The following is a 27,809-nucleotide window of genomic DNA, read 5'->3' on the forward strand; positions in this document are numbered from 1 at the left end:
TGGATACACCTTCCTATGAAGTTCAAAACTCAATGAGGTTACAAAACCAATTTAGTGCTTTAGTAAGTCAGTAAAAAGTAGTTAGGAGTGTTCAAATCAAGAAATTGATCAGGGTGCCCATACTTATGCACCGGTCAAATTTTGTTTAAATGCGGATTGCACATTTTCTGTTAGTACAATAAACCTCATTTCAATCCAGAAATATTACTCAGTCCATCAGTTATTAGATATATGAAACTGAAATAGCTGTTGTAAAAAAACAAATTGTTATAAAGAAAAAAGTTTAACATTAATAGGGGTGCCCAAACTTTTTCATATGACTGTATGTGAATTTCAGCCGTAAGAAAATCTTGACATCTCCATAATTTTTGCTACTGGCCAGTAACATGCCATAGAATTGTGAAAGGTCAAATAATCTATAATAGGCATGTGTTCTATCCATGAAAACCATTGATAGGACAAATGGGAAAAACGGACATCCGAATGAGGCCTAAAAGTGGGTGTATCATTCATTTATGAGTATACAGCACCATGTTTAACATTTTTTAGCTGAATTGGATATAGAATGTTGCAAATATATGCATAAAAAATTAAAGTACAATGTTAAAATGCCTTTGAACCTCTTACTACAGCTAATTACATATTTTGCTTGGCTTTGCTCCAAGTATTATTAAACGGATTATTCTGGTACTGACATATTGATGGAGTAGGTCATCAATATGAGATCTGGATACACTGGATATCCAAACCAATCAGCTGAAATAAGCAGTGGCCAAATATAAGCGATGCATAGGGGAAAACTCAGCAGTAATATATATTGGTTAGTGGTTGCTACCAAGTACTATACTTTATCTCGTAATAAATACAGTACTTGATTTGGGTGTTGGACCCACACTGGTCTCAAAGTGATGACCTATCCTATTTATTGGGTTCAGCACCTTTTCTCTAGCAAAAGAAACATTTCTTTTCATATTTGCTGCATTTACATTACAGTTACAATTGTTTGTTCAGATTCATTTGGTGCAATGCCACATTGGGTGTTACTGTAAATTACATTGCTGCTATCTTCTGCAGTGACATATTGGATGGCGTAGTCCATTCTGTTCTGTGGAGGCCACTCGGGATCTTTCTGTATTTTTCTTTGCAATTTTCTGTACTGGCTCTTTGATTTGTAGTTAAACAGTCGCTTTATCCGGAACCAAAGTTTTCTATTTTCAATAAACCACAACTGCGAAAAAGAAATATGAAAAAAAAATCCAGTTGGTTCCAAAAGGTATAGAAGGAGATGGCATTATTATGTATGAAAAATTTCTCAAAAGTTGTTAGCTCTTGTGGTGCTCTATTCCTATCAGAAGTAGTGAGTCAGGCTCTGGACATCTAATTACCAAACTATGGGTAGTTGTGGGGGTCTGAGCTATGTAAAATTACATTCTTTTGGCTTATAGCCAGCCATAGCTTGGAAATCTATATCAGTACACTATTGTACTCAGGTCAAGACTGTGTCTATGATACCACCGATGAATGTTAGGTGGTGGTAAGGACACTAAAACAGAAACCTATGTGGAGGAAACTGAACTTGGCAAGTTACCAGTCAGGAGACTTACAAAAGCTACCATTCTAGAATTCATGGTCTCTCAGCATATCAGTCTATTAGTTGGCCACCATTAATCTATTGCATATGTATTTAAAATAGAGAACTGTTTTAAAACAAGCCTCTAAATGTAAATTTTTCCTGGTAATATGGTAGGAAGTCCCATATTTTGTTTGTTTAAATTTCTCATAGTAAATGGTTGATGAATAAAATACTTTAGTAACATTTACCTCTGCAACGTATGACACAATGAAGAGAACAATGACCATGATCAAGATGTACACTCTCCAGTAATACGGAGTACATACAAGCTGAAAAAAATGAGTAATATTTTATACAAAAAAGAATACTTAAAATATACATAATAAAACAATCTTTTGATTTTTTTAAATAGGAGGAATTAAAAGTTAAAAAATGATTCTAATTTTGCTAAACGCTAAAATTAACCATATCGACACAGAATAATAAAAAAAAAATGAAAGTTACACTGATATAAATTAGTTTGAAATGAACAAATGGCTTGTCTGGATTGGAAATTATATATCCATAAAATGGGTTCAAAAGTACCCAAGCGCTGACACCAGGCCCGGAGTTCTCAGTGAACTTTGGGTAATTATCTGGATCTGGCAACTCTGGTAATTAACCCCTTCATGACCCTTGACGGATCTATCCGTCATGGAGCGTGTGACGTTAAGCCCCACCCCATGCCACAGGCAGGTTGCGGCGATCCGCGCACATATCAGCTGTTTTCAACAGCTGACATATGTGCCTGCATGTTACGAGTGGAATCGCTTCCACTCACAATATTTAACCCCTTACATCTCGCTGCCAAAGTCTAGCAGCGAGATGTATATGCGTGCGGCCATGATTTTCACTTACCGCCGCCCCCACTGGAAGTCACTTGCGTGATCACGTGACTTTCGGTGGTTGCCATGGTAGCACAGCGTCATGTGATGACGCCTGTAGCTATGACGAGTCATTTTCTGTTTCACTCGGCCCAGAGCCGAATGAATCAGGAAGTGATCATATCTGCTGTTTACAGCTGTGTAGCTGTGATCAGCAGATAGGGAAGAGCGATCGGATTGCTGATCGCTATAGCCCCCTAGGGGAACTAGTAAAATAAAAAAAAAAGTAAAAAGAAAGTTTTAAAAAATAACAAAAAAAAACCTTAAAGTTCAAATCACCCCCCTTTTACCCCATTGAAAATTAAAGGGTTAAAAAAAAAAAAATATACACATATTTGCTATCACCGTGTTCAGAAATACCCGATCTATCAAAATATAAAATCAATTAATTGTATTGGTAAATGGCGTAGTGGCAAAAAAATTCCAAACGCCAAAATTACGTTTTTTGGTTGCTGCAAGTTTTACGCAAAATGCAATAACAGGCGCTCAAAATGTAGCATCTGCACAAAAATTGTACCATTAAAAATGTCAGGTCGAGACACAAAAAATAAGTTGTCACTGAGCCATGGATCCCAAAAAATGAGAATGCTACGGGTTTTGGAATATGGCCCAAAACGTACGCCACTTTTATTGGACAAGCTTGTGAATTTTTTTTTAACCCCTTAGATACAAGTAAACCTATACATGTTTGGTGTCTTCAAACTCGCACCAACCTCAGGCATCATACCCACACATCAGTTTTACCATATATTAAACACGGTGAGTAAAACATCCCAAAAACTATTGTGCGATCACACTTTTGTTTGCAGTTTTTCCACACTTGGAATTTTTTTGCTGTTTAACAGTACACTATATGGTAAAACTTACAATTTCATTTAAAAACACAACTCATCCCGCAAAAAACAAGCCCTCATATGGCAAGATTGACGGAAATATAAAAAAGTTGAGGCTCTCGGAAGAAGGGGAGAAAAAAACAAAAACGCAAAAATGGAAAGTGCCCAGGGGGCTGAAGGGGTTAAAAAAAATAAACAAAGAAAAAATAAAGAAAAAAAGGGCAAAGCAGGTGAGTTATACTTACAAGTCTCCTGCATGGCTGAAATACTGCTTCTGAGCTGCTCATATTATATCCGGGGCCGCTCATTAACCTCATGCATATGCACTGTTTCCCATACTCTCCAGCAGTCCTGGCATCTATGACTATTTGCAGTCAGACCGCACACCCACCCTGTGTGACAGTGTGTCTAACTGCTTGCAATAACAGATGCTGTATGTTTGTGTCCCTATATTGATGTAAAAATGAATAAATAAAAAAATTGGCGTTGAGTTCCCCCATATTGTGATACCCAGCACGGCTAAAGCATGTGGCTACAGACTGCAGTCCACAATCTTGTGCCTATCTAGGTTGTGTAATAAAATGAGAGGAATCACATGCAGAATTATTTTAAATTATATAAATAATTTAAAAAAGGGAATGCGGTCCCACCCAATTTTGATACCCAGCCATAGTAAAGCCATCAGCTGGGGTTGGTATTCTCAGGTTGGGGAGACCCATGGGAATTGGCCCTCAGCCTTCAAATAGCAGCCTGCAGCCACCCAGGATTGTCACATCCATTAGATGCAACAATCCCAGAACTTTACCTAGCTCTTCCCAATTGCCCTGGTGCGGTGGCAATTGGGGTAATAAGGAATTAAGCTCTAGATTAGTAATGGGAGATGTCTATGAGCCCACCCCATTACCATTCTGTAAGTGAAAAGAAATAAACAGAAAAAGAAAAAATCTCTTAGTTTAAATAAAATACCCCAAAATTTACCCTCTTTCTCCAATTTATTAACCCCATACAACTAGTTCCGATGTAATACAAACAAGGTCCCACGATAATCCCTGCTCTGCTTCATGCTGAAGTCACAGATTGTAAGCATGTTAGAAAACATGACTGCATACTGTGGGCTTCAGGCAGAAACTAAGGCACAGCGATGTGTGGTGAAGTCACTCAGTTTATTTGCGGTCGTGACTGGGAGGTTCTCAAGGTACCACACCTGTGACCGCAGGTAAACTGACCTCAGGTGACCTCATTAAACTCAGTAACCTCATTTTAGGTGAAACCACTGAGTTCACAGACTTGCATCTCATGGTAGAAAACCAGGGTTTTTTGCCAGGAGATGCAGATTTGGTGCTGAAATTTACATAGCATGTCCCTGCATCAATACTGCATCTACTGGCAAAAAAATGCATCTAAACCCATTGTAGTTTTGAGGCGTCATTGATGTATTTTTTTGCCAGGAGATGCAGATTTGGTTGAGGAATATGGTGTTAAGTAGAGATGAGCGAACCGGTCGTGGTTCGGCTCGAGTTCGGTTCGTCGAACGGAGGTCTCGTTCGAGTTCAGTTCGTCGAACGTTCGACGAACCGAACTCGAACTGCATAGGAAACAATGGCAGGCAATCATAAACACATAAAAACACCTTGAAAACACCCTCAAAGGTGTCCAAAAGGTGACAAACAACTCACAACACAACAGAAACACATGGGAAAGTGACAAGGACATATACTCATGCGAAAACAAAAGAGCTGGACAAGGAAAAAGAGGAGACACAGATATAGGCATAGCACGCCCTTCTAAAATCATGTAAAACACCGCAAGGTGACTCCAAGCGGAGTCTCCCTTTTTTCCAAAAAATGGGCCACACCCACACCCACCCCTTCAGTGGCAGCACTTGTGCCCCAGTTGTAGACTTCACAGCTAGATTTGCATCAAGCACATTCAAAAATACGCCATACTTAACCGTTCCCAGGATGACCCCGGGGTAGGTAGCAAAGTCTTTTCTGAGCCATGACTTGTTCATCTTGGCTCCTTTTAAAAAACACAGCAAGCAAGGGTTACTCCAAGCGGAGTCTCCCTTTTTTCCAAAAATTGGGCCCCACACACCCCCACCCCTTCAGTGGCAGCACTTGTGCCCCAGTTGTACACTTCACAGGTAGATTTGCATCGAGCACATTCAAAAATACGCCATACTTAACCGTCCCCAGGATGACACCGGGGTAGGTAGCAAAGTCTTTCCTGATCCCAGCTCTGTTCATCTTGGATCATTTTTAAAAACAATGTAAGCAAGGGTTACTCCAAGCAGAGTCTCCCTTTTTTCCAAAAATTGGGCTCCACACACACCCACCCCTTCAGTGGCAGCAGTTGTGCCCCAGTTGTACACTTCACAGCTAGATATGCATCATGCACATTCAAAAATACGCCATTCTTAACCGTCCCCAGGATGACACCGGGGTAGGTAGTAAAGTCTTTCCTGATCCCATCTCTGTTCATCTTGGCTCCTTTTTAAAAACACTGTAAGCAAGGGTTACTCCAAGCGGAGTCTCCCTTTTTTCCAAAAATTGGGCCCCACAGACACCCCATCAGTGGCAGCACTTGGGCCCTAGTTGCAAACAGGATGTTTTGATTTGCATCAAACACATTCAAAAATATGCCATCCTTAACCATCCCCAGGATGACACCGGGGTAGGTAGCAAAGTCTTTCCTGATCCCAGCTCTGTTCATCTTGGCTCCTTTTTAAAAACACTGTAAGCAAGGGTTACTCCAAGCGGAGTCTCCCTTTTTTCCAAAAATTGGGCCCCACAGACACCCCATCAGTGGCAGCACTTGGGCCCTAGTTGCAAACAGGATGTTTTGATTTGCATCAAGCACATTCAAAAATATGCCATCCTTAACCGTCCCCAGGATGACACCGGGGTAGGTAGCAAAGTCTTTCCTGATCCCAGCTCTGTTCATCTTGGCTCCTTTTTAAAAACACTGTAAGCAAGGGTTACTCCAAGCGGAGTCTCCCTTTTTTCCAAAAATTGGGCCCCACGCACACATACCCCATCAGTGGCAGCACTTGTGCCCTAGTTGCAAAGAGGATGTTTTGATTTGCATCAAGCACATTCCAAATTCACAAGCATTTACTCTCCCCAGGATGACACAGGGGTAGTAAATTCCTTGTGGATCCATGACTTGTTCATTTTGATGAACGTTAGTCTGTCCACATTGTCACTGGACAGACGCGTGCACTTATCTGTCAGCACACATCCAGCAGCACTGAAGACACATTCAGAGACAACGCTGGCAGCTGGACACGACAAAATCTCCAAGGCGTATGTTGAGAGCTCTGGCCATTTTTCAAGATTTGAAGCCCAAAATGAGCAAGGCTCCATTTGCAAAGTCATGGCATCGATGTTCATTTGGAGATACTCCTGTATCATCCTCTCCAGTCGTTGACTATGTGTCAGACTTGTTGTCTCTGGTGGCCTTGCAAAGGATGGTCTAAAAAAATTATGAAAAGATTCCATAAAATTGCTGTTACCAGCACCAGATACGGTGCTACTGGTACGGGTAGACTGTTGAAGATGACGAGAACGTCCCATGTTTGTCAAGTTACAACTGGGAGATTCACTCCCTGCACCTGCACGGTTGTTTGGTGGAAAAGCCGAGCTAAGATCGAGTAACAGCTTCTGCTGATACTCCTGCATACGTGCGTCCCTTTCTATGGCTGAAATTATGTCACAAAATTTGGACTTGTACCGGGGATCTAATAGTGTGGCAAGCCAGTAGTCATCATCATTTCTAATTTTGACAATACGAGGGTCATGTTGGAAGTAGTGCAGCAAGAAGGCGCTCATGTGTCTTGCGCAGCCATGCGGACCACGTCCACGCTGTGTTTGTGGCATAGAGGTGCTAACCGTTCTTTCTTCCTCTGACAGCTCCCCCCAACCTCTTTCAACAGAAATTTGACCAAGGTCTCCCTCATCCGCTGAGTCTTCCATGTCCATGGACAGTTCGTCCTCCATTTCTTCATGTTCTCTTGCACCTTCCTCAACATTTCGCCTGCTACCATGCGCCCTTGTTGATCCCAGTCCCCCATGGTCCCATGCCTGCCACGTTGGTGATGATGAACGTCTGGACCTTGGTGATGTTGTTGTGTCTTGCGCATATGAATCCTCCTGTAGTTCCTCCCCTTCCTGTTGTCTCACCCCCTGACTCCGAATAGTGTTTAGCGTGTGCTCCAGCATGTAAATGACTGGAATTGTCATGCTGATAATGGCACTGTCAGCGCTAAACATATTTGTCGCCATGTCGAAACTGTGCAGAAGGGTGCATAGATCCTTGATCTGAGACTACTCCATCAGGGTGATCTGCCCCACCTCTGCATCTCGTTGGCCCAGGCTATACGTCATGACGTATTGCACCAGGGCTCGGCGGTGCTGCCACAGTCACTGTAACATGTGGAGAGTCGAATTCCAGCGTGTCGCCACATCGCATTTCAGGTGCTGAACCGGCAGGCCGAAAGACTTCTGGAGTGATGCAAGTCGCTCAGCTGCGGTGGTTGAACGGCGGAAGTGAGCAGACAGTTTTCGTGCCCTGGTCAGAAGGCCATCTAGGCCGGGATAGTGTGTTAAAAATTGCTGGACAACAAGGTTCAACACGTGAGCCATACAAGGTACGTGTGTCACCTTGCCCAGGCGAAGGGCCGCACCCAAGTTTGCAGCATTGTCGCACACGGCCTTACCAGGCTGCAGGTTGAGTGGAGACAACCATTTATTAAACTCAGTCTTCAGAGCTGCCCACAACTCAGCCGCTGTGTGACTCCTATTTCCAAGACATGTCAAACTAAAGACCGCCTGATGCCGTTGTGCTCTGCTGCCAGCATAGTAATGAGGGGTGCGTGATTCCTTCTGCGCAGTGCGAACGCTGGTGGCCTGACCAGGCAGGCTTGGGGCGGAGGTGGAGGACCCAGATGAGGTGGAGGAGTCAGAAGCAGTGGCGGAACTTGGACAGACAGAGGATTGACACACAAGTCGTGGGGACGGCAAGACTTGTGCAGCAGACCCTTCACCATCTATCACCATAGTTACCCAGTGCCCAGTCAGCGACATGTAACGTCCCTGTCCATGCTTACTGGTCCAAGTATCGGTGGTGAAATGCACCCGTTCACACACAGAGTTTCTTAAGGAAGCGGTGATGTTGTGTGCGACATGCTGGTGTAGCGCGGGCACACCTTTCTTAGAGAAGTAGTGGCGACTGGGCATCTGGTACTGGGGCACAGCGACAGACATAAGGTCTCTAAAATCCTGTGTGTCCACCAGGCGGAAAGGCAGCATTTCGGTAGCCAAGAGCTTACAGAGGGATAAAGTCAACCTCTTAGCTTTGTCATGGGTCGCAGGAAATGGCCTTTTATTTGTCCACATCTGAGGGACAGAGATCTGGCTGCTGTGTGTAGACGGTGTTGAGTAGGGTGTCCCTGGAAAAATGCAGCTTTGTGAGGAAAGTGCAGGCATAGACATGATGTTGCCTTCATCCAACGTTGGTGCTATCGATGTCTAAGAGAGCTGTACACACGTACTTGTTTCCCCTTCCAAATCAACTGACGACCTACCAAGCAAACTGCCTGTTGTGGTTACAGTGGTGGAAGTTGTGCATGGAAAACCAGGTGTGACAGCTGTCCCCACAGTCCTAGAAGATGATGTGCGCGCGGATGCACTAGAAGGGGCAGGCGGTGGATGGTTCGCTCCGCTAGGCCGCATTGCAGCACAGTGAGCTTCCCACCGGGACATATGATATTTATTCATGTGACGATTCATGGAAGAAGTTGTCAAACTGCTGAGGTTTTGCCCTCTACTAACAGAATCATGACAAATTTTACAGATCACATAATTTGGGCGATCTTTTGCTATGTCAAAAAAGGACCAGGCTAGGCAAGGCTTAGAGGGCATGCGACCTGCTGATCCACCCCAACTAGTGCTCAGAGGCACAGTGGTGGCTGAGGATGCAGTTGTAGACGTGCTACCAGTACTCCTACTCTGTCCAGGAAGGCGCAAGGTAACTTTGTCTTGTGGGACAATACAGAAGTCCAACAGCCACGTTTGGGATGCCACTAAGTTCACTCAGTGTTTGCTAGTATAATGGCTTAGTAACAATAAGTTTGAGTGTGCAATGCAGGCAGACGTGCTGCAAATATCTTTGCACTAGTGGGACAATACAGAAGTCCAACAGCCACTTTTATGATGCCACTAAGTTCACTCAGTGTTTGCTAGTATAATGGCTTAGTAACAATGAGTTTGACTGTGCAATGCAGGCAGACGTGCTGCAAATATCTTTGCACTAGTGGGACAATACAGAAGTCCAACAGCCACTGTTATGATGCCACTAAGTTCACTCAGTGTTTGCTAGTATAATGGCTTAGTAGCAATGTGTTTGAGTGTGCAATGCAGGCAGACGTGCTGCAAATATCTTTGCACTAGTAGGATAATACAGAAGTCCAACAGCCACTTTTATGATGCCACTAAGTTCACTCAGTGTTTGCTAGTATAATGGCTTAGTAACAATGAGTTTGAGTGTGCAATGCAGGCAGACGTGCTGCAAATATCTTTGCACTAGTGGGACAATACAGAAGTCCAACAGCCACGTTTAGAATGCCACTAAGTTCACTCAGTGTTTGCTAGTATAATGGCTTAGTAACAATGAGTTTGAGTGTGCATTGCAAGCAGACGTGCTGCAAATATCTTTGCACTAGTGGGACAATACAGAAGTCCAACAGCCACTTTTATGATGCCACAAAGTTCACTCAGTGTTTGCTAGTATAATGGCTTAGTAACAATGAGTTTGACTGTGCAATGCAGGCAGACGTGCTGCAAATATCTTTGCACTAGTGGGACAATACAGAAGTCCAACAGCCACTGTTATGATGCCACTAAGTTCACTCAGTGTTTGCTAGTATAATGGCTTAGTAACAATGAGTTTGAGTGTGCAATGCAAGCAGACGTGCTGCAAATATCTTTGCACTAGTGGGACAATACGGAAGTCCAACAGCCACGTTTAGAATGCCACTAAGTTCACTCAGTGTTTGCTAGTATAATGGCTTAGTAACAATGAGTTTGAGTGTGCAATGCAGGTAGACGTGCTGCAAATATCTTTGCACTAGTGGGACAATACAGAAGTCCAACAGCCACGTTTAGGATGCCACTAAGTTCACTCAGTGTTTGCTAGTATAATGGCTTAGTAACAATGAGTTTGAGTGTGCAATGCAGGCAGACGTGCTGCAAATATCTTTGCACTAGTGGGACAATACAGAAGTCCAACAGCCACTTTTAGGATGCCACTAAGTTCACTCAGTGTTTGCTAGTATAATGGCTTAGTAACAATGAGTTTGAGTGTGCAATGCAGGCAGACGTGCTGCAAATATCTTTGCAAAAGTGGGACAATACAAAAGTCGAACAGCCACTGTTATGATGCCACTAAGTTCACTCAGTGTTTGCTTGTATAATGGCTAGTAACAATGAGTTTCAGTGTGCAATTCAGGCAGACGTGCTGCAAATATCTTTGCACTAGTGGGACAATACAGAAGTCCAACAGCCACGTTTAGTATGCCACTAAGTTCACTCAGTGTTTGCTAGTATAATGGCTTAGTAACAATGAGTTTGAGTGTGCAATGCAGGCAGACGTGCTGTAAATATCTTTGCACTAGTGGGACAATACAGAAGTCCAACAGCCATTTTTATGATGCCACTAAGTTCACTCAATGTTTGCTAGTATAATGGCTTAGTAACAATGAGTTTGAGTGTGCAATGCAGGCAGACGTGCTGCAAATATCTTTGCACTAGTGGGACAATACAGAAGTCCAACAGCCACATTTAGGATGCCACTAAGTTCAGTCAGTGTTTGCTAGTATAATGGCTTAGTAACAATGAGTTGGAGTGTGCAAAGGGCAGGAGGGTACAGTGGCAGGGTTGTGGGTCTCTGGGTAGAGGAAAGGAATCCTGCTTTTCTATCCCTACTAATGGGCAAATGCAGCGAGGAAATCCCTGACCTTAGCTACACAGACGCTGTCATCTTGTGTAGCTGTTAAACTCTGTTTTCACGGACCTGTCACCTATGGCTCTGACCCTGCCGGTATTAGCCCTTAAAAGGACTGATAGAGAGTGCTATCCCTCTTCTGTACAGCGCTGTGTATAGAGCGTACACAGCAGTATCGGAGATAGGCCCTGCGCCAGCGGTGACTGACACCAAGGACGCAGAAGAGATAATGGCATCCGGACGGGCAGATACTCGTTTTTATAATGCAGGGACATGGGACATGGACATCCTATCACACATGCCGTTGCTTCTCTGGCTAAAAGTCCACTTAGCTGTGTGTGTGTCTGGGATTGGCTGACATGCTGGCCCGCCCCACAACACGTGCGCGCTTAGGGAAGGAAGACAAGGAAAAAAAAAAAAATGGCGATCGCCATTATCCATACAGCAGTGATCTGAATGCGCTGTTCCCGCACACTATACACTGAAATTTCATAATAGTGTGAGTCACAGAGTGACTTACACTATTACAGCGGAAAGCCAGCTAGTAATTAGCTGGTCTTTTTGCTGCTAGAACCGTTCTTGAACGTATCTAGAACTATCGAGCTTTAGCAAAAAGCTCGAGTTCTAGTTCGATCTAGAACAGCCCCCAAAATCACTCGAGCCGCGAACTGGAGAACCTCGAACCGCGAACCGCGCTCAACTCTAGTGTTAACCCCTTAACAACCCATGATGTACTGGGTACGTCATGGTGACCTGGTGTAATACTATTGTATGTTTTGAGGATTTCGATAGCGTTAGGGCAATGACAGCCAGAGACGAGTTTGTGGTACAAGATGTTTATGATATGTAACCACGGTAGATACACAACGGAACAAACACAGCAGAACAAACACAGCAGAACAAACACACGAAATACCTTCCCGAAACGGAGCGGAGGGAATTCCCAGGGCCACGCACCGGACTCCCCCAGGGAGACCACCAGAGCGAACCCCTATACAGGGACTGTCCGGCAATCAACCCCGGAAGGCCTAAATGCGCCGCAGCCGGGACACAAGGGGCAAGCGGTAAAGTCCAGAAGTGTCCGTACGGGATGAAAGTCCAGAATGGTTACGAACCGGAAGAAACCGGGCAAACGTGCTGACCAAAGACGGCAGACGGAGTCCGGGCACAGTTTGAAGAAACCGGGTGTGGTCCAGAGTCGGTCGGTAGATTTTCAGGAGGATCCAAGTAGCAGCAGCAGTAAAGCAGGAGCACACAGCAAGCAGTATACTCAGGCACTGGACTAGGCTTAGAGGCGGCCTTTTAAGCAGCTGGACAGGAAGTAGGGCAACAGAACATAAAACTCCATGTTAACCGAGGGCAAGCTCTTTCAAAAGAGGACTGGAAAACCCGGAAACCTGACATTACTCCCCCCCCCAGAAACGGCCTCAGGACGGGTCAGGGCCCGGCTTGTCCGGGTACCGTCGATGAAACTGAGCGATCTTCCGGGGTGCTCGAATGTTACCCACCGGTTCCCAGGAATCGTCCTCGGGGGCGTACCCCTGCCAACGTACCAGATACTGAAGCCGACGACGATGGAGCCGGGAGTCAATAATGTCCTCAACCACGAACTGCTCCTTGCCGTCGACCATCACAGGCGGAGGAGGAGGCACGACACGACCATGAAACGTATTGGGAGAGACGGATTTGAGGAGAGAAACATGAAAGACCGGGTGTACCTTTAGATGGTGCGGTAACCGCAGCCGACAGGCCACAGGGCTCACGATCCCGGTGATCTTGAACGGACCGATGAATTTTTGTCCCAGCTTCTGCGAAGGGACACCCAATCTCAGGTTCTTGGTGGATAACCATACAGAGTCCCCTACCTTATACATGGGTGCCGGTTTCCGGTGAGCGTCTGCCGACCTCTTGTAACGCTCCTGAGCTGTAGCCACAGTGTCCTTCAGAACCTCCAGATTTTGTCGTAGCTCTGTCAATCTGTCCTCCACCGCAGGCACTGAGACCGCAACCGGTGACCTAGGCAAAATAGTCGGATGGTAACCCAAGTTAGCAAAGAAGGGCGTTACCTTAGTGGAGCTGCTCTGAGTGTTGTTATACGAGAACTCCGCCAACGGAAGCATCTTCAACCAATCGTCCTGCAGATGGCTGACATAACAGCGAAGGTATTGTTCCAGGGTTTGATTGGTCCGTTCGGTTTGCCCATTTGTCTGAGGATGGTATGCAGAAGACAAACAGACATCAATCTGGAGTGCCGTACAAAACCCCTTCCAGAACCTAGACGTGAACTGCACGCCCCGGTCAGAGATGATCTCGTCTGGTACCCCATGCAATCGGAATACGTTCTGGATAACCAGATCCACTGTCTCTGCGGCTGAGGGAAGACCGGCACACGGAATAAAGTGAGCAGCTTTAGTCAACCGATCCACCACTAAAATGGTATTGTGACCGCCTGAGACGGGCAACTCCACAATAAAATCCATTGAGATAGACCCCCAAGGGCGAGATGGCACGGGTAACGGTTGGAGGAGTCCTGTAGGAGCCACACGAGGGACCTTGCACCAGGCACAAACCACACATGAGTGGACATAGTCCTTTACGTCCTTTAAACAGGTAGGCCACCAGAAAAAACGGTTCAGAAATTCCTGCGTCTTCTGTACCCCCCCTATGACCAGCCAACACGGAGTCATGGACCAACTTGAGAACCCGAAGTCTTACGGCCTCCGGGACATAAATGCGTCGCTCTCTCAACCACACACCATTCCGAAGAACAAGAGTTACATCATTCGGGGGGGCAGCAAGAAATACGTCACCATCATAGGCCAGCTTGATGTCCTTCCACAAGTCCTGGTCCTGGATTACTCCAACGAAATTGGCATCCGATAACACGGTCTGAGACGGGGTTCCAGGCACGGAGTCCACGGCGTGGATTCGGGACAAGGCATCGGCTTTCCCATTACGTGAACCTGGACGGTATGTAACGACAAAATTGAACTGGTTAAGGAATAGGCTCCAACGGGCTTGCCGTGGAGACAGGCACCTGGCAGACTTAAGGAATTCCAGATTACGATGATCTGTGAGTACTATCACTTGCTGCGCGGCTCCCTGTAAGTGGTGTCTCCATTCCTTGAAAGCGGAAATAATCGCTAACAATTCTTTGTCCGCAATGTCATAGTTCCTTTCTGCAGGGGACAACCGGCGGGAAAAGAAAGCACACGGATGTAAGAGACTCTTGTCCCCAGTCCTTTGAGAAAGGATGGCCCCTAATGCGTAGTCGGAAGCGTCGACTTCCACGATAAAGGGAAGTGCGGGATTCGGATGTACCAATATAGGCGCTGAGGTAAAACAAACCTTGAGACGATGGAAGGCTTCCTGGGCCTGGGCGGACCACACAAACTTCTGTCCTTTCTTGGTTAACAGAGTGATGGGACGAACGATCTCTGAAAAATTACGGATAAAACGTCAGTAAAAGTTGGCAAAACCGACAAAGCGTTGTACCTCTTTGATGTTTCCCGGTTCCGGCCAGTCTAGAATTGCTTGTATTTTGCCAGACTCCATGTTCAGTCCCTGAGGAGAGATGACATAACCTAAGAATTGTATCTGTGAGCAATGGAATTCGCATTTCTCCAGTTTGATGTACAGGTGGTTTTCCCTCAGCCGGGTAAGTACGGTCTTGACGTGCTCCTGGTGTTCCTGTAGGGAATCAGAAAAGATTAGGATATCGTCCAGATAAATCACCATGAATTGGTCCATGATATCCCTAAAAATATCGTTAACTAGATGTTGGAAAGCCGCGGGAGCGTTACAAAGTCCAAAAGGCATCACTAGGTACTCAAAATGTCCATACCGACATCGGAACGCGGTCTTCCACTCGTCTCCGGGACGTATGCGGAGTAGATTGTATGCCCCACGGAGGTCCAATTTGGTGAATATTTTTGCCTGTTGGACCCTCTCCAATAGCTCAGGAATCAATGGTAACGGATACCGGTTCCGGATGGTTATTTTATTCAGTTCCCGGTAGTCAATACAGGGTCTTAGAGTCCCCTCTTTCTTTTTCACAAAAAAGATGGGTGCCCCTGCTGGTGAGGTAGACGGACGAATAAATCCCTTAGCTAGACTTTCATCAATGTAGTTTTTTAGTGCTTCTAGCTCAGGTGCCGCCAACGGGTAGACATGACCAAACGGGATCTCCGCCCCTGGGAGTAAGTCTATGGGGCAATCATACGGTCTATGCGGGGGAAGCCGATCGGCTTTTCTTTTGTCGCATATGTCCGCAAAGTCGTTATACACCGGGGGTAGAACAGGTACCTGTACAGTGCCCTCCGCATTCGGTGTTACTGGAACCGGAACAGTTGGACTAATGGTCGGAATACTCTGCGGTGGGAAGGATATTTCCTTAGTTTCCCAATCGATGACCGGATTTGTAGACCGTAGCCACGGAATACCTAAAATAATCGGAAAATGAGGAGAAGAAATTAGCATGAAAACAAGGGTCTCCTGCTGACCTGGCTTCATGACGCATTCTAGCGGTACGGTTTCCCGATCAACTGGTCCAGAGATTAACGGAGATCCGTCTACCGTCTCCATGGTAACCGGTGAGGCTCTTTGCTGAGTCCGGATACCGTGTTTCCTGGCAAAAGAGGAGTCCATGAAATTTCCCCCTGCCCCAGAATCTATCATTGCAGAGGTAGGTATTAGCTGTCCCTCCCACCGGATCTGAATGGGGAGCGAGCAATGGGTATATTTCCCTTCCGAGTCCTTCGGTGAGGTTGACATTACAGTCAAGGGAAATACCGCATCCAAGTGTCCACTCGCCTCAGAGATATCGGACTCTGCGTCCGTGTTGTCACACTCTGCCATGGCTGCCAATACCTTATTTGGGCGATTCGGACGTTTCGTGCAGTCGATCAAGAAATGGTCCGATTGACCGCAATAGAAACACAGACGCTCACGGAGCCGGTGTTCGCGACGTTCATTGGTCTCTCGCTTTTGCAGAGAGTCCACTTGCATAGGAACGTCCTCGGCCTCCCGTGGCGTCCTGAGAGCGGGTTCTCTGGAAGGAAATGCAAAGTTGTTTACACGGTTTACAGCTGCCCATTTTTCCTGTCTACGTTCCGTCAAGCGGGTATCAATACGCACACAGTGCTGGAGAAACAGTTCAAAATCCCCTGGAGATTCAGAACGAGCTAACTCGTCCTTGATGGTACCGGACAACCCCTTTCTGAAAACAGACAATAATGCATTGTTTCCCCAGTCGGTGTCTACCACTAACCTCTTGAACTCAGTGGCGTATTCAACGACAGAACGCTTTCCCTGACGTAAGGAAAGGAGAGCCGATTCAGCGGTAGCACGGCGATTCGGATCATCAAACATCTGCGCCATTGCGGTCAGAAAATCATCTAGGTGATTTAAACGGATGTCCCGGTTCTCTATCATAGGATTAGCCCAAGCCAGTGCTCGTGAGGTTAATAACATAATTATACATAACACTTTGGACCGGTCAGAACGGTAATAATCAGCATGTACATCAAAAAACAGTATACATTGGTTCACAAATCCACGAAACTGACTACGGTCACCATTGAAACGGAATGGGGGTAACCTAGGCATACCGGCAGCTGATACGGACGTAGTGGGGCCGGCTTCCTGAGCCTCCACTCTGACTTGCAAGTCCTGTATAGCCGGACCCAGTACCTGGTGATCATGGCCCAGCTGTGCCTCCATATCTCTAAGTTTAGTCTGCACCACCTCCATCTCCTGCTGCAAGGAGTTAATCATAGAAAAGAGCTGATCTACTCCTCGTGTCTCAGTCATTGCCCCAGCGAAATCCTCTTGTGGCCTGAGTATAATGTAATACTATTGTATGTTTTGAGGATTTCGATAGCGTTAGGGCAATGACAGCCAGAGACGAGTTTGTGGTACAAGATGTTTATGATATGTAACCACGGTAGATACACAACGGAACAAACACAGCAGAACAAACACAGCAGAACAAACACACGAAATACCTTCCCGAAACGGAGCGGAGGGAATTCCCAGGGCCACGCACCGGACTCCCCCAGGGAGACCACCAGAGCGAACCCCTATACAGGGACTGTCCGGCAATCAACCCCGGAAGGCCTAAATGCGCCGCAGCCGGGACACAAGGGGCAAGCGGTAAAGTCCAGAAGTGTCCGTACGGGATGAAAGTCCAGAATGGTTACGAACCGGAAGAAACCGGGCAAACGTGCTGACCAAAGACGGCAGACGGAGTCCGGGCACAGTTTGAAGAAACCGGGTGTGGTCCAGAGTCGGTCGGTAGATTTTCAGGAGGATCCAAGTAGCAGCAGCAGTAAAGCAGGAGCACACAGCAAGCAGTATACTCAGGCACTGGACTAGGCTTAGAGGCGGCCTTTTAAGCAGCTGGACAGGAAGTAGGGCAACAGAACATAAAACTCCATGTTAACCGAGGGCAAGCTCTTTCAAAAGAGGACTGGAAAACCCGGAAACCTGACACCTGGTACTTAACAGCCCATGACGTACCCAGTACGTCATGGCGAAATCGCGGCCCGGAGCCCCAGAGGCTGCGATCGATATGTGAAAACCTTAGATTCGGGGAGGAGGAGACCTCTGCCTGACTTCAGGAGGGGTGATGTCTCCCCCCCGGACCTACGGAGGCTGTAAGTTGCTGACGAACGCTCCTCAGCCAATTACAGCCACTGTGATATTTCAGCCATTAAAAACCATTCATCTATTCAGTTATTGGCTGAAACATTGAAATCCAGCCATGATCAGTGCAGCTATAGCACTGATCACTGGCTGGAGCTGGGTGATCTCTGTTTCACCCGCCCCCAGCTCTGATTGGAGAGACCGGCCTTGTGACCGATCTCTCCAATCATCTTGGATCTGGGGCCGGGGACTTGTAGGTGACCACTCCCCTCACCTTCACTCCATCCGTGGAAGCTATGGAGAGTGACCCCTGCAAGTGCCATTTAGTAAGTGCCTCTGATCCACCGCTGACCCTGATCAGCCCCCGATCCACTGTTTCCCTGATCAGCCCCGCCACCAATCAGCCGCCACCACTGCCAACTTTCAGCCACTGCCGCCGCAGCAACAGTAGTCAGAGCCCCGATCACTGCCGCTACTGCCTCCATTCTTCCACAGCCCTCCTCCATCTGCTGCCCATCAGCTGCTGCCCCCCTCCATCCGCCACCGCTCTCTTCATCAACCGCTGCCCCCTCCATCCGCCACTGCTCTCACCATCAACCGCTGTCCTCCTCCATCCGCCACTGCTCTCCCCATCAGCCGCTGCCCTCCTTCATCCGCCACCGCTCTCCCCATCAGCCGCTGCCCCCCTCCATCTGCCACCGCTCTCCCCATCAGCCGCTGTCCCCTTCATCCTCCACCGCTCTACCCATCAGCCGCTGCCCCCTTCATCCTTCACCACTCTACCCATCAGCTGCTGCCCCCCTCCATCCGCTACCACTCTCATCAGCCGATGCCCCTCCCCAATCTGCTGCCCACTCTCTCCCACCTCTCACCCTCCTGCATCTGCTGCATCTGCTGCCCCCTCACCCACCTCTCACCCTCCTGCATCTGCTGCCCCCTCTCACCCTCCCCGATCTGCTGCCCCCTTCCCCACCTCTCACCCTGATCTGCTGCCCGCCCTCTCCCATCCTCCGCTGCCCTATTCCATTCTCCGCCGCCCTCTCCAATCCTCCGCAGCTCTCTCCCATCCGCCGCGCCCTCTCATTAAGTGCTCACTAAATATCTAGATAATTTCCATGAGGGGTCTTATTTCCAAAATGGGGTCACTAGTGGGGGAGCTCCATTGTTTAGGCACCTCAGGGGGTCTCCAAACTTAACATCGCATCCGCTAATGATTCCAGACAATTTTGCTTTCAAAAAATCAAATGATGCTCCTTCCCTTCCAAGCCTTGCTGTCCACCCAAACAATTGATTTCCACCACATATGAGATATCGGTGTACTCAGGAAAAATTGCACAATTAATTTTATGGTGCACTTTTTCCTGATATCCTTGTGAAAATGCTAAATTTTATGGCTAAAGTAACATTTTTGTGTAAAAAAAGTTAAATTTTCATTTTTTCCTTCTGCATTGTTTCGGTTGCTGTGAAGCTTCTAAAGGGTTAATAAACTTCTTGGATGTGGTTTTGAGCAAAGTAAGGGGTGCATATTTTAGAATGGGGTCACTTTTGGGTATTTTCTGTAGCCTAGGTTTCTCAAATCACTCCAAATGTGATGTGGTACCTAAAAATTTTTTTTTGTAAATTTTGTTGGAAAAATGAAAAATTGCTGATGAACTTTGAACCCTTCTAACTTCTTAACAAAAAAAAAAAATTGTTTCGAAAAATGCACTGGTGTAAAGTAGACATGTGGGAAATGTTGTTTAGTAACTACAATTTCAGATCTACAGGCCCGGGAGCACTTGGGCACCAGGGATCATAATATGGTAAGCTTCAACGTAATATTCAATAGAACATTTAAAGTGGAGATGCTAAAACCTGGATTTTTAGGAAAGCTGATTTCAACAAATTTAAGAGCTTAAATGTGTAGATTGGGACAAAGTCATGGTAACTGGGGATGCCGAACACAAACGGGGTAAGTTTAAGGATATACTACAAGAGTCCTGTAAAAAACTTACACCCTCTGGTAATAAAATGTTCAGGAATAAAAAGAAACCACTATGGATAAATAACACTGTACAAAGTATAATAAAACAAAAACAACGGACGTTTAAAATCTTAAAGGCTGAGAATACAGAAATAGCATTTCAGAAGTATAAAGATATCAATAGGAAATGTAAAAAAGAAATCAAGCAAGCAAAACTAGCTACTGAAACAAAAATCACCAATGACATTAAAATAAATCCCAAAATCTTTTATAAATACACTAGCTGTACTACTCGGCTTCGCCTGGGTTAATAACTGTTGTTAACAAAATAGAATGTATTAACAAAAATGTATTCTGCACACAAAAACCATAAAACAAATAGAAATAAAATTATTAAAAGGCAAAAACTAAGCTAATAGAAGCATTTCACAACATATATTTCAACACCACAGATATTCCACACAGATTTAACTAAATTTGCCAAGTAATGTGCTCTATCTGTCTCTTTCCAGGTCTGTCTTTTTCCCCGTCTGTCTCTTTCCCCGTCTGCATGTCTCTGTCTGTCTCTTTTTTTGTCTGTCTCTATCTCTCTGTTTCTTTCGCCATCTGTCTCTTTCTAGGTCTGTCTCTTTCCCAGGTCTGTCTCTTTCCCCATCTGTCTCCCCGTCTCTTTGTCTGTGTCTTTTCCTGTCTGTCTCTTTCCCTGTCTGCCTGTCTCTGTCTGTCTCTTTCCTTGCCTGTCTCTATTTCTCTGTCTCTTTCCCCATCTGTCTCTATAAAGGTCTGTGTCTTTCCCCATCTATCTTTGTCTGTCTCTCTGGCTGTCTCCTCCTTCCCTGTGTGCCTGTCTCTGTCCCTGTCTGCACATCTGTCTGTCTCTTTCACCATCTGTCTCTTTCCCCATCTCTCTTTCCAGGTCTGTCTCTTTCCAGGTCTGTATCTTTCCAGGTCTGTCTCTGTCAGTTTCTTTCAAGGTCTGTCTCTTTCCAGGTCTGTCCCTGTATATCTCTTTCCCAGTCTGTCTCTGTCTGTCTCTCACCGTTTGTCTCTGTCTGTCTCTTTCCCTGTCTATCTCTATCTCTCTGTCTCTTTCCCTGTCTGTCTCTCTGTCTGTCTCTCTGTCTGTCTCTCTGTCTGTCTCTCTGTCTGTCTCTCTGTCTGTCTCTCTGTCTGTCTCTGTCTGTCTCTCTCTATCCGTCTCCCCATCAACATCTTATTACCTCACATATAAGCTTCTTATACTATGAATGTCTTTTGTTCCTATAGCAACCAATCACAGCTCCTACTAAAACCCTGTAGTTCCAGGCTCCATTTACTTTAATGGAGGCATGTTTTTTTGAGAGTAACTGTAACGCGCGGGGTTACATTTTCCTGTCAAAACATAGTCTACGACGTTCCCTGGGTCACATGAGGTGTCTGTGCAAAATTTCGTGATTGTAAATGCGACAGTGCGGATACACTTTTCTTTTCACTTTTTCCCCATTATGTAGAGAGGGGCAAAATTGATTGGTAAATTGGAACACGCAGGGTTAAAATTTCGCCTCACAACATAGCCTATGATGCTCTCAGGGTTCAGACCTGTGAGTGTGCAAAATTTTGTGGCTGTAGCTGCTACGGTGTAGATGCCAATCCCGGACATACACACATACACACATACATACACATTCAGCTTTATATATTAGATTAATGCAAAAAGGAAAGCACAGGATAGTATCGGCCCCTTAAAATATAATAACAAGTTAGTTCTAGAGGACAAACAAAAGACTGAAAGACTGAGATATTAAATAGGCATTTCTCATCTGTGTTCACCAAGGACTGACTGTTCCAGGGATCATTCAACAAGTGAAAAATCAAACTTCACCACCCGATATAATTAATTTAAGACAAGAAGAAGTATGCCTACGTCTGAGTAAATTAAACATTGACAAATACCCAGGGTCAGATGGCATTCACCCATGAATATTGAGGGAATTGAGCTCCGTAATCAACAGACCGCTGTATCTCATCTTTTTAGACTCGCTTGTAACAGGGTTAGTGCCTCAGGATTGGAGGATTGCTGATGTGGTACCGATATTTAAGAAAGGTAAGAGGGTAGATCCAGGCAACTACCGTCCAGTAAGCCTGACATCAGTAGTATGCAAAGTTTTTGAGGGCATGTTAAGGGATGAAATGCAAAAATATATTGCAGAAAATAATATAATAACTGACAAACAGCATGGATTCATGAAATATGTCATGTATAACCAACCTGTTGGGGTTCTCTGAGGGGGTAAGTGCAAACCTGGATATTGGTAATGCAGCTGATGTGATTTATTTGGACTTTGCAAAGGCATTTGATACTGTACCACATAATAGCCTTATTAAAGCTCCAGAAGCAAGGACTAGGGGAAACTATATGCAACTGGGTAAGGAATTGGCTAAAAGATAGGAAACAAAGAGTAGTCATAAATGGTACATTCTCTAAATGGGCTATAGTCAGCAGTGGGGTGCTGCAGGAATCAGTGCTAGAACCAATTCTTTTTAATCGCTTTATTAATGACCTTGTGGATGGGATTGATAGTAAAGTGTCAGTCTTTGCTGATGATGACACCAAACTATGTAGGATATTAAAAACTGACATTGATAGTACAATATTGCAAAAAGATCGGGATAAGACGTCAGAATGGCAGATACTTGGAAAATGAGATTTAATGTTGATAAATGTAAAGTAATCCACCTAGGACGGAGTAATCCTATAACTGCGTATACATTAAATGGTAGTAAACTCCGGACTACAGAACAGGAGAAGGACTTGGGTATTCTTATTATTACAAATAAGCTGAGCAACAGTACTCAATGACAAGCAGCAGCTGCTAAAGCAATCAAGATTTTAGGGTGTATAAAAAGAGAGATTAGATCCCGTGAGCCCAATGTATTGTTACCCCTCTAAAAAATCACTTGTAAGGCCACATCTGGAATATGGGATCCATGACTATGCTTTTCATTTTTCGAGTATTAATGTGGCACCTAAAAACTGTGTTAATAGCTTTTCTACTTAAAAGAACAAAGGAGATGTCTTTCTCTGGACATTCTCCTCCAGATGCTTCCATCCCCCTGGTCGTAATTACCTAAGGGGCACTTTGCACACTATGACATCGCAGGTGCGATGTCGGTGGGGTCAAATTGAAAGTGACGCAAATCCGGCGGTGAAAATTTCTGAACTTTTCACAAATAAACACAAACCATATCGGCCTAAATTTACCACTGACATGAAGTATAATATGTCACCAAAAAACAATGTCAGAATTGCCAAGATCCGTTGAAGCGCTCCAGAGTCATAACCTCATAAAGTGACACTGGTCCAAATTGCAAAAAATGGTCTTTAAGGTGAAAACAGGCTGGGGCTGAAGGGGTTAAAATTTGAACACCAAATCTACATCTTTTGGAAAAAAAAATGCCTAAAAAGGGTTTGACGTGGTTTCAGTGCAGTTTTCTGCCAAAAGGTGCAAATTTGGTGCTGAAATCTGTTGCAGACATTTCAGCAACAAATGTGCACCTCCTGTCAGAAAACCGCACTGCACTGAAACAGCGTCAAAACCATTTCTGTGCAGTTTTTTTACCATGAAGTGCAGATTTGTTGCTCAAATGTTTACACCATACTCGTGCACCAAATCTGCATTTCCTGGCAAACAAACCCACATTCCTACCGTGTCATATTTTGATGCATTGTTTTTGCCAGAAGATGCAGATTTGGTGCAGGAATATATACATTTCAGGACCAAATCTGTATCTCTAAACACTTTTGATGCCATTTCTTTGCGTGTTTCTGCAAGGAGGTTTAAATTTGGTGCTGAAATCTGGTGCAGACATTTCAGCATTAAATTTACACTTAATGGCAAAAAAATGGATTGAAACGGCGTCAAACTGGTTTTGTGCATTTTTTGCATATTTGGTCTTGAAATTTTGACACCATATTACTGTACCAAATCTGCATCAACTAGCAAAAAAAGTAACAATACCACATAAAAAGTGCATTGTGTTTCGATATTTTGAGATGAGGTGAGGCCCCTGAGTTTACTGAGGTTACCTGAGGTCAGTTTACCTGCGGTCACAGGTGGGGTACCCTAGGAACCTGCAGCTATGACCGCAAATAAACTCAGTGACATCGCTCGTCAGTCTCTGTCTTGAAGCCCACAGCATGTGGTTATGTTTTCTAACATTCTTTGACTTCAGTATGAAGCAGTGCCCGGATGATTGTAGGATCTCATGTGGATCACGCCGGAACTGGGTGTTTGGGGTTAGTAAAGGAGTGAAAGAGGGTGTCTTTTTGTATTTTATTTCAAATAAAGGATTTTTTTGGTGTATGTGTTCATTTGTTTTCACTTACCGATTAGTAATGGGGGTCTCTTTAACACCTTTCATTACTAATCTAGGGCTTAAGCAGGCTTTACACGCTGCGACATCGCTAGCAATGTCACGAGCGATAGCACCCGCCCCCATCGGTTGTGTGTCAGAGGCAAAGCACTGCCCGTGGCGCACAATATTGCTAACACCCGTCACGCATACTTACCTGCCTAGTGACATTGTTGTGGCCGGCAAACCGCCTCCTTTCTAAGGGAGCGGTTCATTTGGCATCACAGCGGCATCACTAAGCAGCCACCCAATGGAAGCGGAGGGGCAGAGATGAGTGGGCGTAACATCCCGCCCACCTCCTTCCTTCCTCATTGTGGGCGGCCGCAGGTACAATGTGTTTCATTGTTCCTGCGGTGTCACAAAAAGCGATGTGTGCTGCCGCAGGAACGACGGACAACCTGCATCCTGCAACAGCAACGATAATCGGGATTAGAACGACGTGTCAACGATCAACGATTAGGTGAGTAATTTTGATCGTTAACAGTCGTTCGTGCATTTCACACACAACAACGTCGCTAACGAGGCCGGATGTGCGTCACGAATTCTGTGACCCCAACAACATCTCGTTAGCGATGTCTTTGCATGTAAAGCCCGCTTAAGTGTCAGCTGTAAGCTGTCATTAAACAGGTGGTTCATTACTCAGTGATTTCAATTTATAGAGAAAATTTTCAGTTGCAAGTCTATTCTAAATTACCTTCTATTTTCATTTTTGACATTGAGTGGCGCTATCCCTGCTTGCTCAGTGTCGATCATGCGACCCCGGTCTGCTGCTGCCGCTGACATCTGGTGGTGTCACCTCAGCTTTTGGGCTCTTGGAGTTGACGTTACATCACGAGCTCCAGTGGCCATTTGCTATAATTTTTTGCTATGATTGACTGGCCTGTGGGCAATGTTTCACCGCACGTCACAGCCCAGTATCGAGAGGAGGGTTTACTTATCATTAGAGATGAGTGGTGTTCGAATCGAACTGTTCGCCAATCTCAAATTCGACCTGTTTTAGGCAATGTTCATGTCGTTCGACAGTTCGAGGTTATGTTCGATAACGGTTCGATCACCAAAAGCGTAACTGGCTTTTTACAGTAGTATTGTCCTTCAATGTTAATACAGTGGAATCTTGGTTAACAAGAACAATCCGTTCTGGGAGTGTGCTTGTTAACCAAGTTACTCCTTCAGCAAAGCAAGATTTCCCATAGCAAATCATTGCAATGCAGACAATTCGTTCCACAACTTATTAAATGTCCAATCCTGGTCCCCAGGTGCCATTCCACACATGCACAAACACGTACAAACACGTACAAACACGTACAAACACGTACAAGCACGTACAAGCATGTACAAACACAAACAAACATATACAAACATACACGCACACACACATATTATGCTCACCTTAGCTTCTGTTCCATCGCCGGCCTCCTGGGACTTGCAGTTTGCCGGTACAGGATGTGTAACCATGCGACCGATGCCCCGGAGCTTCCGCTGCCAGCACGCTGACATCAAAGGCAGGATCCCTTTGCCTCTAATTGGCCAGTGCGCTGCCTTTGAGTAGTGTCTGATAGAGGAAGTTCCTCCCTCGTTGCGATGGTTACCCGATACACGTAGTTCGCCGCTATAGGATGTGTATCGGGTAACCATCGTGACAAGGGAAGAACTTCCTCTATCAGATGCTACTCAAAGGCAGCGTGCTGGCCAAGCAGAGGCAAGCAGCTCCTGCCTTTGACGTCAGTGCGCTGCCAGCGGAAGCTCCGGGGCATCGGTCGCATGGTTACCCGATACACATCTTGTACCGGCGAACTGCAAGTCCCAGGAGGCCGGCGATGGAACGGAAGGTAAGGTGAGCATAATATGTGTGTGCGCGTTTGTGTTTGTGCATGTTTGTATGTGTTTATGTTTGTCTGCCATTGTTTTCAATGGTGTTCGAAGGTGTTCGAAAGTGTTCGACGAATGTTCGTCAAACGTTTGACAAACACACCCACCATTCGACAAACCGAACTCGAACACTATGGTGGTGGCTAATCTCTACTTATCATCCGGAAGATGTGCGCGGTACAGGGCGCCATTGTTGAGGAAAGGGAGAGAAGGATTCCTTCACATGTGGTCCCGTCGTGCAAATATCTTACAGCACTGCCCATTACAGACACCCACTCTGTTGACAGGAGCGGCTCAGCTACATAGAAATACATTAGGCATTTTCTTATAATACACTGAAAATAAACACTTTAAAAATGAAATAGTATTTGAGTTTTTTTCATGTATACAATATACAATACTTTACCTCCATAGCAGTGTATAATGTATCAATATCAGCGAAGACGATAAACAAGTAAGCCACAATTTGGATAATGATCATAATTGACAGCACATCTGAAAACATAAATAATAAGTACCATCAACATGTGTGTGCATATAGTTGTGCAAGAAACAAATGATGAATACTATCCAAAATTAAAAGTACAGGAGTAAAATAGTAGTGTTCACAGAAGAAAGACAAGCCCATGACAAATTATTACAGTGCCAAATATACAGTAGGGTGGGAAAAAACAAAAAAAGACAAAGGCCTTGTTTCATCAACACTTGCATGTCTTTCACCAGACTTGATGAATGGTCAACGTGTAGTGTGAGGCTCCCAATTCATACATTCATTGATTGATTATGCTTCTTAATGAATCAGGCAAGAAGCAAGCTGGCATGCGCCTCACAGCAAATATTACTCCAGTCCCTCGAGTCCAGGCATCATTATTCATTGCGGTGGACGCCGCAAGTCTGTACTCGAGCAAGCCTTCCAAGCAATCTGTCAACTGATGAAGGTCTGTTTGAGACCAAAATGTTTTCTCTTTATAATTTGGATTGCCACTATAGTATCAATATATCACCATTGTTATTTTCACCACATAGAAGTGCCTGGTCTATATTTCCTGGGGTAAGATTTATGGTGTAGTGAAAGCCATTGTCAGTCATGAATTTGTCAAACAGGAGTCTACACACTTCATCACATCACAGTGACCAAATCACTTTGTCAGTGATAGTCAAAATTGTCGTGAAAACTCAAAATATTGTAAACTTCATGCGCAAACTGATGTTGGACAAAAATATTGGGAAAAATAAACTAGACACCAGTGGAGCTGCTGGTATCCCGTGTGGTGACCAACTAAAAAGAGGTTATGGATTGAGTTATTTATAGTAACTACACGTTCAATAGGCAGGGATACACATTAAAAGTAAAACTACCTATGTGTGCTGGTGTAATATGGACTAAAAACCACTTGAAGCAGTTGTGAATAAATTACAAGAATATAGCTAGACAGTGTGTACACAATGCACAATGAACAAAAAATTATTCTTATGAAGGTGGCATCCGCAGGGGTCACCTAAATACAAAAAATGATTCAGTCCTGTGAATTACTGAAAGCCATTCATTAAGAATAAAACAAAACTGTACTAATTGACATTTTTCACAATAGGACCAGATTGGTGAAGAA

At 45.1% G+C, this 27,809-nt stretch overlaps 1 protein-coding gene across 1 annotated transcript in view; it reads right to left on the minus strand.

Annotated features, from left to right (window-relative positions):
• Positions 1–260: 260 nt before the first annotated feature.
• LOC142296638 (putative cation-transporting ATPase 13A4) overlaps positions 261–27,809 on the minus strand; it is a 523,287-nt gene continuing 495,738 nt past the window's right edge. Inside the window, exons 28-30 of the mRNA XM_075340491.1 lie at positions 26,606–26,694; positions 1,822–1,902; positions 261–1,228 (exon numbers count right to left, since the gene is read on the minus strand). Of these exons, the coding sequence (XP_075196606.1) occupies positions 983–1,228; positions 1,822–1,902; positions 26,606–26,694 (416 nt within the window). The 3' untranslated portion in view covers positions 261–982. The remainder of the gene's footprint in view (positions 1,229–1,821; positions 1,903–26,605; positions 26,695–27,809) is intronic.

Source organism: Anomaloglossus baeobatrachus, chromosome 3, assembly GCF_048569485.1.
Source record: "Anomaloglossus baeobatrachus isolate aAnoBae1 chromosome 3, aAnoBae1.hap1, whole genome shotgun sequence".
Taxonomy (NCBI): Eukaryota; Metazoa; Chordata; class Amphibia; order Anura; family Aromobatidae; genus Anomaloglossus; species Anomaloglossus baeobatrachus.